This window comes from Erythrolamprus reginae, chromosome Z, assembly GCF_031021105.1.
Source record: "Erythrolamprus reginae isolate rEryReg1 chromosome Z, rEryReg1.hap1, whole genome shotgun sequence".
Classification (NCBI taxonomy): domain Eukaryota; kingdom Metazoa; phylum Chordata; class Lepidosauria; order Squamata; family Dipsadidae; genus Erythrolamprus; species Erythrolamprus reginae.
In genome coordinates this window covers 55,892,044-55,907,444 of record NC_091963.1, presented here as the reverse complement: position 1 = coordinate 55,907,444, position 15,401 = coordinate 55,892,044, and the positions used below count along the sequence as shown (strand labels likewise).

The 15,401-nt window shown below is 45.1% G+C and overlaps 1 protein-coding gene across 3 annotated transcripts in view; it reads left to right on the top strand.

Moving 5' to 3' along the window:
- Window positions 1-15,401, top strand: part of TOPAZ1 (testis and ovary specific TOPAZ 1) — a 243,358-nt gene that overhangs the window by 58,815 nt on the left and 169,142 nt on the right. For all 3 annotated transcript variants that reach the window (XM_070767234.1, XM_070767235.1, XM_070767233.1), the window contains exon 4: window positions 8,625-8,707. In XM_070767234.1, coding sequence (XP_070623335.1) covers window positions 8,625-8,707 — 83 coding nt within the window. The remainder of the gene's footprint in view (window positions 1-8,624; window positions 8,708-15,401) is intronic.

Genomic DNA, 15,401 nt, shown 5'->3' with positions numbered 1-15,401 from the left:
TATCTGTTTCGCCTCCTTCTGTCTCATTTTATACACCTCCCTATCAGCTATACTTCCAGACTCTTTATACCTCCTATAGGCAGCCTTTTTTTATTGACTATAGCCCTTACATCATTGCTAAACCATAGCGGTTTCTTCTTCCTTTTACCTTTAGTTATTTGTGTTACATACAGTCCAGTGGCTTTTAAGATGGCCTTTTTTAATACAGTCCACTGGGTGCTCGCTCCTGCCATTTTATCCCTCCCCTTTAATTCATTATCTAAATATTCCCCCATTGCATTAAAATTTGTTTTTCTGAAATCCAATACTTTGGTTGCATTATAGGATTGCTCACAATGAGTTTTTACATCAAATATAGATGGTCACTGCAACCTAAATTTTCTCCCACCTTGACCTCTGAAACCCAATTCCCATTCGTAAAAACTAAATCTAGAATATTCTCCCCTCTAGTTGGTGTCTTAACCAGCTGTGCCAGAGCTGCTCCTGTAAAGGCCTCTACTATATTCTTATTATAGTTAGTTTATAGTTTATTAGATTTGTATGCCGCCCCTCTCCGAAGACTCGGGGCGGCATATAAATTTATTTATTTATTAGATTTCTATGTCGGCCTTCTCAAAGCGACTCACTTGATATGAGTATTCTAAGGTATTTTACGGAATGGGGGTTGTCTGTAAGGTCTTGTTTATTCACTTGTATTTGGTGTGTTCTGATTCTTTTTGCCAATGTGTAGGACAGAGCATTTTTTGGTTGAGATTTGGAGATGCCAGATGTTTGAACATTCAGACACAATGTCAAAGTCTTTTTGGAGAGCAGCTGTGTTATCGGTGGTGTTGAAAAGTTTTACATTGTTGATGAATAAAACACAGTTGCTTATAATGTGATCGCAAAGGTCATTTATATAGAGTATGAAGAGTGTTGGTCCAAGTACGCTGCCTTGGGGTACACATAGAAACACAGAAGATTGACGGCAGAAAAAGACCTCATGGTCCATGAGTCGCTCCGAGTCTCCAGAAAGGGGCGGCATACAAATCTAATAAATTAAATTAAATTAAATCTAGTCTGCCCTTATACTATTTCCTGTATTGTATCTTAGGATGGATATCCCAGGCATGTTTAAATTCAGTTACTGTGGGGAGAGGGGTGGAGTCATGGCACTGGCGGCACAGAATTTCCCCTTGTTCATGGGGAAACTCTGAATTTCTGCTGCTTGGGGGGCTTTGGTTCCCATGGAACCAAGACTGATCCTCCCTGAAGGGGAGGGGATGCAGGGGATGCTGTCAGGGGGCTGGTTTGGGGCCGGCATACCCCACCAGTCCAATTGGTTTGTCTCGCACCGGCAGTGGCTGAAATTGGCTAGTCTGAACACCATATCTATACTGATTGTGACTGTGAATTTTCTTAACTATTTCCATCTGGAGGCTACAACATCTTGAAGAGGAAAATTTCTATTGTTCTACAAGAATTATTTTATAGAAGTGCAGAAAAGTGGATATTACAGATTTCATTTGCAGCACAGAAATTGAATTGAGAAAGGTGATTAAATTTTTTTAAATAATAATAAAAATAAAAGCAAGAAAATAAAAGGAGAACTGAAATAAGAAAGAGCAGATGGGAGACAATTTGGACGATGATAAAACTACAAATTTACAAGAGTGATAAATGGTCATTTGATTATTAATTGAACTATTAATTGTAATATTAAAAGGAGAAGGAGCAGGTAGAAGACTTAGAAAATGATATATTTATAACCCTATAAGGTTCTTAAATGGATTTGTAGAGATAATTTTGAACTTATTGATTATCTGAATTATAAGATTATTATGTGAAGTTTAATGGTAAAGAAAAACAGAGGGAAAGAGAAAAGGGATATAATAAAGCTATGATTATTAAAGGAGGATTAATATGGGAAAAATAAAGAGTACTAATTATGATTAATTTTTTTTGAAGTATCTGGGATTTCAACTGAATAGAAGATTATTATTTTCAGAAATATGGTGAAAACAAATAGATGAAAGATTATTTCACTGAAACAATTTGTGAAAATCAGATTAGGGATTTATTATTATATTGGGCATGATAGCGAAAGATAGATAGAGTAAAGAAGAATATTACATTGGAAATGACAGAGAAATTAAATAGATTAGGGAAGATTATTATACTGAGTTCGACAGTGGAAGATATATAGAATAGGGAAGATACATAGATTAGGGAAATATATAGATTAGGGAAGATTATCACACTGCAAATGGCAGTGAAACCAAATAGATTAGGAAAGATTATTACACTGGAAATGACAGTGATATATAGACTAGGGAAGATGACTACACTGGGTTTGACAGTGGAATTTATAGATTAGAGAAGATTGTTACACTGGGAACAACAGTGAAAATATATAGATTAGAGAAAATTATTATTGTACTGGGATTGATAATGGAAGATACTTTCAGTGAAAAATAAATAGAAAAATAAGTTATACTATAATTATGATTTGCTAAATTAGAAATGATATAAGATAATATAATTTAAATTCTTAGTAATAACCTTTCTTCCCCCCTGTATTGCTATTGTTATAATTAGATCAAAGGCATGATATGAAGTAATATTTTTTTCTCATTGAATGAAGAGAAGTAAATTTGGAACTTTCCTCGTAAAGGGCAGTCATATTAAAATGAGGGTTTAAAAATATGAATGAGATAAGTAAGAATATAAGAAATGGACTGAAGCATTATGGCATAGTTTTAGTAGAAAAAAGCAAATAGCGAAGAGAAATTTTGATAGCTAATAGCATTTTGAACCCGAATGAGAACAGAAAACAATCTTTGAAATCCAGATGACAAAATTAGAAAAGGAGGTAGCACAAGATACATGATGTATACAAAAAAAAAAGATAAATAATTAAGATTCTAACTTGAAGGTATGTGAATTTGTATTTCTGTAAGGTATGGAGGAAAAAAAGTTTAAACCCCCCCCCCCCAAGCTAATAGGGTCAGAACAAGGGATTGCTTTCAGACAGCAATCCCTCATTTCCCGGGAGTGGCGTATCCCATGTGTTCCACCATATCTGCCTCTCCCCAGCAAAACAGGAATATTCTGGCCCTCTGCCACCCCAGAAATGGGCTCCCCCATTCCTCCTGCCTTTGCATCGCCAGGTAAACTGACTACAGTATTCAATTTATAGAATTTATCTCATTCTTTTCATACATACTCTCCACCCAATCCCGTGCTCAATAACTACCGTCCAGTCTCCAACCTTCCCTTTATGGGGAAGGTTGTTGAGAAGGTGGTGGCACTTCAACTCCAGCGGTCCTTGGAAGAAGCCGATTATTATTATTTTCAGCAGTCTGGATTCAGGCCCGGCTACAGCACGGAAACTGCTTTGGTTGCGTTGATGGATGATCTCTGGCAGGGGCTTGTCCTCTGCCTGGTGCTTCTTGACCTCTCAGTGGCTTTCAATACCATCGACCATGGTATCCTTCTGCACCGGCTGGAGGGGTTGGGAGTGGGAGGCACTGTTCTTCAGTGGTTCTCCTTCTACCTCTCTGGTCGGTTGCAGTTGGTGTTAGTGGGGGGTCAGAGGTCGACTTTTAGGTCTCTCCCTTGTGGGGTGCCTCAGGGGTTGGTCCTCTCCCCCCTGCTATTTAATATCTACATGAAACCGCTGGGTGAGATCATCCAAGAGCATGGGGTGAGGTATCATCAATACGCCGATGATACCCAGTTATACATCTCCACCCCATGTCCAGTCAACGAAGCAGTGGAAGTGATGTGCCGGTGCCTGGAGGATGTTGGGGCCTGGATGAGTGTCAACAAACTCAAACTCAACCCAGACAAGACGGAGTGGCTGTGGGTCTTGCCTCCCAAGGACAATTCCATCTGTCCATCCATTACCCTGGGGGGAGAATCACTGACCCCCACAGAGAAGGTTTGCAACTTGGGCGTCCTCCTCAATCCACAGCTCACATTAGAGAAAAATGTTTCAGTTGTGGCAAGGGGGCGTTCGCCCAGGTTCGCCTTGTGCACCAGTTGCGACCCTCCTTGGACCGGGAGTCACTGCTCACAGTCACTCATGCCCTCATCACCTCGAGGCTCGACTACTGTAACGCTCTCTACATGGGGCTACCTTTGAAAAATGTTTGGAAACTTCAGATCGTGCAGAATGCAGCTGCGAGAGCAATCATGGGCTTCCCCAAATATGCCCTAATTGTTTTTAGTATTGGATTATTATTGTATGCTGTCTTGTTATTGCTGTTAGCCACCCCGAGTCTTCGGAGAGAGGCGGCATACAAATCAAATAAATAAATAAATAAATAAACAAACAAATAAATAAACAAATAAATAAATAAATAAATAAATAAATAACCACTCACTCCATTCTCATCATTCATATTCTTTTTCCCATCAATATATTATAAAAATCCCACCCCAGTTAAACTAAAACCCACCCAATTTAAACTAATCTAAAATTCAGCTAGCACAGGATAACACACACACACAAATACACACACACACACATCCCAGTGATACCTTGTCTTACGAACTTAATTCGTTCCGTGATGAGGTTTGTAAGAAGACACAATGTTTCCCATAGGAATCAATGTAAAAGCTAATAATGCATGCAAAACCATCCAAAAACTCACTCCTTTTGCCTTATTACTGCCGGCGTTCTGATCCTTGTTTGGGGGTGGATGGAGGTCGGGGGGGGGGGAGACAGGAGAGGCTCCCCAGAGGGAGCCTCATAGGTGGATTGACATGGGCGGGAAGCTGGGGCTTCCACCCTCCTTGAAAGTTTTCGGGGGTGGCGGCAGGCAAAGGGAAATCCGGGGGAGTCCCTTCAAGGCGCCCAAAGCAGCGGGCTTTAATTCCTCCTACCTTCCATCCCTGCGAACCCTTCCCGATGCCTCCCTGGCAACCGCCGAGGAAGAGAAGAGCAGAAGGACCTCCTGAGGAACTAGAAGGACGCCTGTGGGGCCGGGTGGAGAGAGCCAGGCAGAGGAAGATGAGGGCACAAGGCAGGGTTTATCCCCAGCCTTGCTCCCGAAGGCCAGACTGTGAAGCGAGCGTCGGAGTCACCTGGTCTTTTGGGGAGCACTCCGTCATGGAGGCCTCCAAGTTTTGGCTACTGAAGCCTTCAGCGCACTAAAGCCGAGGACAGGTGCTCCCTTCTGGGGAGAGGGACTTGGACCGAACGACTCTCCGTTGGAGTTTTTGCCAGTCCATGGTGAGAAACCGGGGCTATGGCAGGAAATGTGCCGCCACCGCCGTGTTCTGGCTTCTCAAGACTGCAGTCCGAAATCCCTTCTGCCTTGGTGGGTGGTTTGCCTGTCGCCGCAAGATTCCCCCGGCAGTAAGCAAGGCTCGATGTCCTAACTCCTGAGGAGCTCGTTCACCCATCTTCCCAGTCCTGAAATTGCCTTGCAAGGAAAAGAGGCAACAGCATCCCAGGTATTTCCCCAATTCTCCTGGAGATATGTGTTTTGATGCGCTCTTGAGATTGAAGGCAGGTTAGAGGGTTTTGCATTGTGAAGATGGAAAAAAAATGTGAAGGTTTAAAACCACCATCTCTCTTGTCTTTGCTGAAGGGAACAGGGCTCTGGACTTGGTTTTGTGACTCAACTCTCACTTCGGTTTGCTTTGGAACAGGGTAGGTTTTTTGTCTCTTTCCCCCCTCCGTACACACACACAAGGTGGGCCTTCTCCGGGTCCTGTCAACAAAACAATGTTGTTTGGTGGGGCCTAGGGAAAAAGCCTTCTCTGTGACGGCCCCGGCCCTCTGGAACCAACTCCTCCCGGAGATTAGAATTGCCCCCACTCTCCTTGCCTTTCGTAAGCTCCTTAAAACCCACCTCTGCCGTGAGGCATGGGGGAACTGTGATATTCTTTCCCCCTAGGCCTTTACAATTTATGCATGCTATGTTTGTTTGTAGGGATGTTTGGTTTTACAATAAGGGTTTTTTAGTTGTTTTAGTATTGGATTTATATCATATTTTTTATTACTGTTGTTAGCCGCCCCGAGTCTAGGGAGAGGGGCGGCATACAAATCAAATAAATAAATAAATAAATATTTACTGGATCCCAATCAGCTACTCTTACGATATCAACGCCGTCCACTTGTCATAAAAAGTTTGCTTCCAACAAGTCACCAAATTTTTCATATACACCACAAAAATTACAAATCCATCATTTTAATCATCCAGCTGCTACACAAAAAGCTCACCACCTCGATTTCTCCACTTATCAAATGGTGCTTTGATTCTTCCGGTTTAATTCTTTCCTCCCCCCCACCCCCCAGTTAAAAGTTAAATCCAACTTGCCAGGGACATATTGACATAACTATTTATATCTCCATCCAGTCTTAGTGTAAAATCCACAAAATGGGAACGTACTATTTAGAGAGGGGAAAAAGTCTGAAATTCATATATGTTTATGTTTTGTTTTTAATTTTCTTTTGTTAACATCTGATTTGCTATACAAAGTTTTCTTGGTTTATAGAAAAATGTATAAAGAAAGAAGGAAGCACTTTGGCGTAATGGTTAATAAGTTAGAAATATAATTGGTGTAGTACTTTTTTGAAGGAACATTAAAGAGGGAATTTAATTAAAAGAAAAGTATGTACCTGGATGATAACATTAGAAAAAAAAACGTTTGCAACTTTTTTGATGATTGATATTAGTTACTAACAAAATACCACATTTGATTCATAGAAAATTAGATGGTACACTGTATTGTTTGAATGTATGTTGAGCAAATTTTTTTTAAAAAACTTATACCGCCCCAAAAGTCCTTGCTTCCTCCATCCATTCATTTCATTCTTCCTTCCTTCCTTGTTCCCTCCATTTCTTCTTCCTTCCTTCTTTCCTTCCTTCCTTTTCTCTCCATTTCTCCTTCCTTATTTACTTCCCTCCCTCCTTCCTCCTTTTGTCTCTCTCTCTCTTGCTTTTTTCTCTCTCACTCTCTCACTCACTCACTCACTCTTTCTCTCTTGCTTTCTTTCCCTCTCTTGCTCACTCTTTCTCTCCCTCTTGCTTTCTCTTTTGCTCTCTTTCTCTCTCTTGCTATCTCTCTTTCTCCTTTCCTCCTTTTCTCTCTCCCTCTCTTTCTCCCCTTTCCTTCCCCCCTCCTTCCTTCCTCTCCACTTCTCTTTTTTCCCCTTCTCTTTCCCTTCTCTTTCTTTCTCTCCACTTCTCTCTCTCTCTTTTCCCTCTTTCACCCTCCCTCTTCTCTCCCCGCGGAGGACTCACCCGACAAGCCTCCACCCTCCAACCCTGGACTCCCATTCAGTCCCCATTCAGAAAATGGGAGCCGGCAACTCAAAGAGGAGGAGAAGGTGTGTGTGTGTGTGTGTATGTGTGTGTGTTGCACCTGGCTCAGCTTTCGGCAGATCTTCCTTTACCTCAGGTGAGATGAGATTGAGGGGGACGTTCTCGCCGCTGTCACTCTGGCTTCAGATGTGGAGGTGCCTCAGTGAGCGGGCACAGAGACTCACCGCCTCCTCCGGGTGCAATCCCCACCTTGGCGGGAGGCGCCAGCAATAGACACAGGCGGTGGGGAAGGAGAGGGAGCTGATGCCATCCCCGGCACCGCCCTCTGTGGATGGGCCAGTGCCAAGCCTCATTGAGTGCTCAGCCTCCCCACCCTCCAAGACACATGGCGGGCTGGCATTGGAACGGGGAGCTTGCGCGCAAACCTTCACTGGTGCAAGACTTCCCCACACTTTCCTTGCCGCTCCCCGCCCCAACTCCAATGCACAGCTCCCCTAGCCGATAGAGGGAACAGTGGCCAGGAGCACAGGATGTGGACACCTCCTGTGCTCCTGTCACTCACCCGCGGGCCGGATAAATGGCCTCAGTGGACCACATGCAGTCCGCTGGCCGTAGTTTGGGGACCTCTGATCTTAACCATAAAACTTATCAGGAAAGACTTAATGAACTCAATTTTTATAGTGTGGAGGACAGAAGGGAAATGGAGAACATGATCGAAACATTTAAATATGTTAAAGGGTTAAATAAGGTTCAGGAGGGAAGTGTTTTTAATAGGAAAATGAACAAGGGGGCACAATCCTACGTTAGTTGGTGGAAAGATCTGAAGCAACATGAGAAAATATTATTTTACTGAAAGAGTAGTAGATGCTTGGAACAAACTTCCAGCAGTTATGGTTGGTAAATCCACAGTAACTGAATTTAAACATGCCTGGAATAAACATATCCATCCTAAGATAAAATACAGGAAATATTATAAGGGCAGATTAGATGGACCATGAGGTCTTTTTCTGCCATCAATCTTCTATGCTTCTATGTTTATTTTTAATTCTTGAGAATTTACTTTATCTGAATTATGTCTACTTTTTTTTGAAACATCAAATCATAGCAATTCACAAGAACTTCAAATTACATTCTAGTTAATATTATTTGGCCAACTATTTCATCTTCTTTAATATATGTATATTGTATGTGTACATGTGAAATTTAAAAATTAATTACCCGGTATTCATCTTTATTTTAAGAATTTTGACATATTAATAATCTCTATTTGGTTCTAATATTGCTGTAGTTCAAAAATACGTATGATATTCTTTACCCAATTGATGAAATTAAATCAGAAGGTTCTAAATTGAATCAATTTTATAGGAGGAATACCAGAATCACCCCCTGAAGATGGACAGCTGTCAGAACAGAATAAACTTACCAAGGTTTTTGATACAGATGAAAAGGTATAGAAGTATATTGATATATTGATTTTGTTACATAATAATAATTCAATATGTAATGAATACTGCACTGGGGAAAGTTTATCTTTTCTGGTTCAGTGGGGTAGCAGGAAGGAGGGAGGAGACTGCTGCTCTGCTGGACTATGGTATTAACATAAAAAATATAGGGAAACTCTCAGTTAATTTTGAAAATCAGCATATAGTTCGGAGAGATTAGATTCCCCCGTTTCAGAAGATCTTGTTACCTTGTGTCTCGCCAAGGTTTTTCTCTGTATTTTTGCTGAGATAGCTGGGAGCCCTGATCAGCTGGGGCTCGGAAGATGGCAACCGTGACCGAGCTGGTTTGATTCTGATTTGATTCTGCCCTGAATTCTCACGTTCCAGCAGCATTCTGCAGTGGGGTGAGCTGTATTGCTGCAGACACATTAAGGCTCATCCCGGGGGTCAGCTGGGATGAGGAGAGTGGTGGCTGCCATTCAGCAGTGACTCATACCGACAGAGGTGGAGAAGGAGAGGTGGAGAGGGACTGGGAACGAACAAGCGAGCGTGCTGGGCGAGCATACTGGGCGAACTGTGCACTGGCCGAGGAGGAAAGTAGGTGGAGGAAGACGTCCCCAAAAACAACGGGATCTACTGGATAGACTCTGGACGCCGAGTGGTTATATGGTGGGTACACTCGCCATCAGAGGGCTTTACGGTGGACGTACTTGGCGCTGGAGAGCCTGGAAGATGGGGGACCGGCTGTTGCAGTGAGCAAGGAGACCGAGAGAAAGAGACTGCCAGACCGAAAATTGACAGTATGAAAGTCTTGTGGAGGCTGTGCGCTATAATTGAAGACCAGGAGATACAGAGATGCCCCCCAATAACAGCAGAGGTACTGGTAGACATTTGGGGCAACCCACGAGAGCCCAGGGGTGCCGTGGAGGTGGGGGAGCTGAGAACAACGACAGTGGCAAAGAGACAGACTTGGCCAACGATAGCAGCCGTTACCAAAAAGCCTAGGAGGACAGAGTTTATACCCAGGACTTAGACTTTGTCCTACTAACAATATTATACATCCTTTGAACTCACCTTTTTAGACCTGATGTTATTTGTATGGACTTGGCTGAATTGATTAATTAACTGACCAGTTGAAATATTTTATTACCTATATTTTTAATAATTAGTATGAATTTTTAGCTTTATATTAATTCTTTTTTAATTAAATTATTGTGAGGATTTTTAAGGATAGATGAATGGGAAGGGTGGAATGGTGGGAATGATATATATGAATTGAATGAGGGGGGAGGACTAAGGTTGGAAGATTGGGGTGGGAGGGCTGATTTGTATGAAATAAATGAGTGGGGTAGATGGGATGATATGTATATGAATAATGGGAATAGTATGAATGTTGAATTTAGCCTACCTGGTGATGGAGAGGCAGGAGGGAAGGGGGCATCTATCTCTTGGGTGGCGGAGGACCAGAATATCCTGGTCTTGCTGGGGAGAGGTAGATATGGCGGGAGTCACGGGGCTAGCCGTTCTGGAGGAAGAAGGGATCGCTGCTTAAAAACGATCCCCTGTTCCGGTCCCGTGAGCTCAACCCGGGCTACTGGTGATGAGTGTAATCCGGGCCCTGGGCTCAAGCTGCTGCTACTCAATGCCAGATCGGTCGTAAACAAAGCTCATCCGGGATCTGATCCTGGATGAGGAGTCCGATCTGGCATGTGTGACTGAAACCTGGCTGGGCCCAGAGGGAGGAGTCCCTATCTCGGAAATAGGCCCAGCTGGGTTTCAGGTATGGCATCAGCCTCGACCCCAGGGAAGGGGGGGAGGAGTGGCTATTGTAGCCAAAGAGAACCTTCGCCTGCGTACACTCGTTGCCCCTGAGATTGCGGGATGTGAGTCCCTCCTTGTGAAGTTGGACTTAGGGGTTCAGGTGGGCTTGTTACTCACGTACCTGCCTCCCAGCTGCGTGTCAACAGCCCTGCCTGTGCTGCTCAAGGAGGTGGCCGGGTTGGCGGTGGAGTTCCCCGGACTTATTGTCCTGGGGGACTTTAATCTGCCATCACTCGGTGGTTCCTCTGGACTAGCACAGGAGTTCATGGCCAACATGACAATCATGGACCTGACCCAAGTAGTTCAGGGTCCAACTCACAAGGGGGGGACACACACCCGACATGGTATTCCTCTTGGAGCAATTAATGGTTTGAGACTAAGGGGCTTAGAAACATTGCCTTTGTCATGGTCAGACCATTTTCTACTGCGGCTTAATTTCCTGGCTCCAATACTCCCCCGCAGGAAGGCAGAACTGATTAGGAGGTTCCGCCCCAGATGCCTAATGGACCCAGAGGGCTTTCAGAAGGCGCTTGGGGTTTTACCAGATTCACTCATCCACAGCTCGGCAGAGTCTCTTGCTGAGGCCCGGAACAAGGCTGCAGCAGAGGCTCTTGACCCAATTGCGCCATTGCAACCTCTCTGTGGCACTAGACCCCGTAGAGCTCCATCGTTCAACGAGGAGCTCTGGGAGATGAAAAGCCAGAAGAGACGTCTAGAAAAACGATGGAGAAAGAGTAAGTCCGAATCCGATCAAACACTTGTAAGAGTTTTTATTAAGACCTACAAAGTGGCGCTCAAGGCGGGAAGATGTGCGTACTATGCTGCCTTGATTACATCAGCGGAATCCCGCTCGGCCGCTCTGTTTAGGATGACCCGCTCCCTTCTAAATCAGGGGAGTTGGGGAGCCCTTGCAGGGCAGTGCCAAGGAATTTAACTCGTTTTTCTCTGATAAAGTTGCTCGGATCTGGGCGACCTTGATTCCAATTATATAGCAGTATCAGCTGACAACGAGTCAGTCGAGGTGACTGGGGCTAAACGTCTTTGTCCATCTGTCTGGGGGGAGTTTGATTTAGTGACACCTAATGAAGTGGACAAGGCCATTGGAGCTGTGAGTTCCGCCACCTATTTATTGGATTCGTGTCCCTCTTGGTTGGTTTCGGCCAGTCAAGAGGTGACACAGAGCTGGGTCCAGGAGATTGTCAATGCCTCCTTGGGAAGGGGGTCCTTTCCGGCTCCTTATAAAGAGGCACTTGTTTGCCCCCTTCTCAAGAAGCCTTCCCTGGACCCAGCCGTGCTTAATAACTACTGTTCAGTCTCCAACCTTCCCTTTATAGGGAAGGTTGTTGAGAAGGTGGTGGCGCTCCAACTCCAGTGGTCCTTGGAAGAAGCCAATTATCTAGGCCCTCAGCAGTCTGCATTCAGGCCCAGCTATAGCATGGAAACTGCTTTGGTCGCGTTGATGGATGATCTCTGGCGGGCCCGGGACAGGGGCTTGTCCTCTGTCCTGGTGCTTCTTGACCTCTCAGCGGCTTTCGATACCATTGACCATGGTATCCTTCTGGGCTGGCTGGAGGGGTTGGGAGTGGGAGGCACTGTTCTTCAGTGGTTCCCCTACCTCTCCATTCGGTCGCAGTCGGTGTTAGTGGGGGGTCAGAGGTCGACCTCTAGGTTTCTCCCTTGTGGGATGCCTCAGGGGTCGGTCCTCTCCCCCCTGCTATTTAATATATACATGAAACCGCTGGGTGAGATCATCAAAGGGCATGGGGTGAGGTATTATCATATGCCGATGATACCCAGTTATACATCTCCACCCCATGTCCAGTCAACGAAGCAGTGGAAGTGATGTGCCAGTGCCTGGAGGTTGTTGGGTTCTGGATGGGTGTCAACAAGCTCAAACTCAACCCAGACAAGACGGAGTGGCTGTGGGTTTTGTCTCCCAAGGACAATTCCATCTCTCCGTCCATTACCCTGGGGGGGGGAATTATTGACCCCCTCAGAGAGGGTTTGTAACTTGGGCATCCTCCTCGATCCACAGCTAACATTGGAACACCATCTTTTGGCTGTAGCGAGGAGGACGTTTGCCCAGGTTCGCCTGGTGCACCAGTTGCGTCCCTACTTGGACAGGGAGTCATTGCTCACAGTCGCTCATGCCCTCATCACCTCGAGGTTCGATTACTGCAACGCTCTCTACATGGGGCTACCTTTGAAAAATGTTCGGAAACTTTAGATTGTGCAGAACACGGCCATGAAATCTATCGTGGGGCTTCCCAGTTTCGCCCACGTTTCTACAACACTCCGTAGCCTGCACTGGCTGCCGATTACTTTCCGGTCACAATTCAAAGTGTTGGTAATGACCTTTAAAGCCCTACATGGCATTGGACCACAATACCTCCGGAACCGCCTTCTACCGCACGAATCACAGCGGCCAATAAGATCCCACAGAGTTGGCCTTCTCTGGGTCCCGTCAACCAAACAATGTCGTCTGGCGGGCCCCAGGGGAAGAACCTTCTCTGTGGCGGCCCTGGCCCTCTGGAATCAACTCCCCCCCCGGAGGTTAGAACGGCCCCCACCCTCCTTGTCTTTCGCAAATTACTCAAGACCCACCTATATCGCCAGGCATGGGGGAACTGAGACACCTCCCCCAGGCTTTTATATTTTATGTTTGGTATGTATGTGTTGTATGGTTTTAATTGCAGGGGTTTTATATATCTTTTTCTTTTAATATTAGATTTGTTTTCACTGTTATATTTTCTTTTTTTATTGTTCTGAGCTGCCCCGAGTCTTCGGAGAGGGGCAGCATACAAATCTAATAAATTATTATTATTATTTACAAGTAATATGTTGCACTTTTTAACATATGTATATATGTATGTATATTTTTTTTCCAAATATAGACCCTACTGAGATTAGTAGTTCTAATTGCTGATGAATGAAAAAAGATGTATAATGTAAAGGTTGCTGGATTACTAATGCATCTGCGGAATCCTGCCCAGCTGCCCTGTTTAGGATGACTCGCTCCCTCCTTAACCAGGGGGGAGTTGACAAACCTTTTCAGGGTAGTGCTGAAGACTTTAAGAAGCTTTTCGCAGATAAAATTGCTCAGATCCGGACAGACCTCAACTCCAATTGGAATGCAGAGTTGGCTGACAACGAGTCAGTTGAGATGACAGGGGCCTGTCTAAGTCCATCTATGTGGGAGGAGTTTGACTTGGTAACACCTGATATAGTGGACAAGGCCATTGGAGCTGTGTGTTCCACTACTTGTTTATTGGACCCATGTCCCTCCTGGCTGGTCTCGGCCAGTAGGGAGGTGATTACAGAGTTGGATCCAGGAGATTATCAATGCTTCTCTGAGGGAGGGGTCCTTCCTGGCTCCCTATTTGTGCGCCCCCTCCTCAAGAAGCCTTCCCTACACCCAGCTGTATTTAATAACTATCGTCCGGTCAACCTTCATGGGGAAGGTTGTTGAGAAGGTGGTGTCGCTCCAGCTTCAATGATCCTTGGAAGAAGCCAATTATCTAGGCCCTCAACAATCTGGATTCAGACCCAGCTACAGCATGGAAACTGCTTTGTTTGGCTGATGGGTGATCTGTGGTAGGCCAGGGATAGGGGTTTATCCTCTATCCTGGTGCTCTTTGACCTGTCAGCGACTTTCAATACCATTAACCATGGTATCCTTCTGCGCCGGCTGGAGGGGGTAGGAGTGGGAGGCACTGTTTTACAGTGGTTCACCTGCTCCCTCTCTGGTTGATCACAGTCGGTATTAGTGGGAGGGACAGAGGTCAACTCATAGGTCCCTCCCTTGTGAGATTCCTCAGAGGTCAGTCCTCTCTCCCCTGCTATTTAATATCTACATGAAACCGCTGGGTAAAATCATCCCAGGGCATGGGATGAGTTGCCTTCAGCATACTCAGCTATAAATCTCCACCTCATGTCCACTCAGTGAATCAGTGGAAGTAATGTCTGGAGGCTGTTAGTGTCTGTATGGGTGCTAACAGGTTCAAGCTCAACTCTGATAAGACGGAGTGGCTGTGGGTTCTCCCTCCCAAGGACATTTCCATCTGTGCATCCATTACTCTGGGGGGAGAACTTTTGACCCCCTCAGAGACGGTCCAAAACTTGGCTGTCCTCCTTGATCCACAGCTGACTCTAGAATACCATCTTTCGGCTGTGGTGAGAGGGGCATTTCCCCAGGTTCACCTTGTGCACTAGTTGTGCCCTGATTTGGACAGGGAGTCTCTACTCACAGTCACTCATGCTCTTATCACCTCAAAGTTTGACTACTGCAACGCTCTCTATATGGGGCTACATTTGAAGAGTGTTCGGAAGCTGCAAAGTGTGCAGAATCAGCCGCAAGAGCAGTCATGGGCCTGCCTAGGCATGCCCACATCTCTCCAGCTCTCTGCGGATTGCATTGGCTCCCAATTGGTTTCCAGATGCAATTCAAAGTCATATATATAATAAGTCATATAAGTTCATTTCAAAGTCATATTATAAGTCATATAAGTTATGACTTAGAAAGCCCTACATGGCACCAGACCAGAATACCTGCGGGACCGCCTTCTGCTGCATGAATCCAGCGACTGGTCAGGTCCCACAGAATCGGCCTTCTCCAAGTCCTGTCAGCTAGACAATGTCATTTGGTGGGGCCTAGGGGTAGAGCCTTCTCTGTGGTGGCTACTGCCCTCTGGAATCAGTTCCCCCCGGAGATTCTTACTGCCCCCACCCTCCTTGCCTTCTGTAAGAGTTTCAAGACTCATTTATGTCGCCAGGCTTGGGGCTATTAGACTTCTGCCCCCTGGTCAACGAAAGTTATGTGAGTTAGTGGATTGAATGGCTATCAGTGTTGTTATGGTCTTTGGGTGTTTAATTATTGATT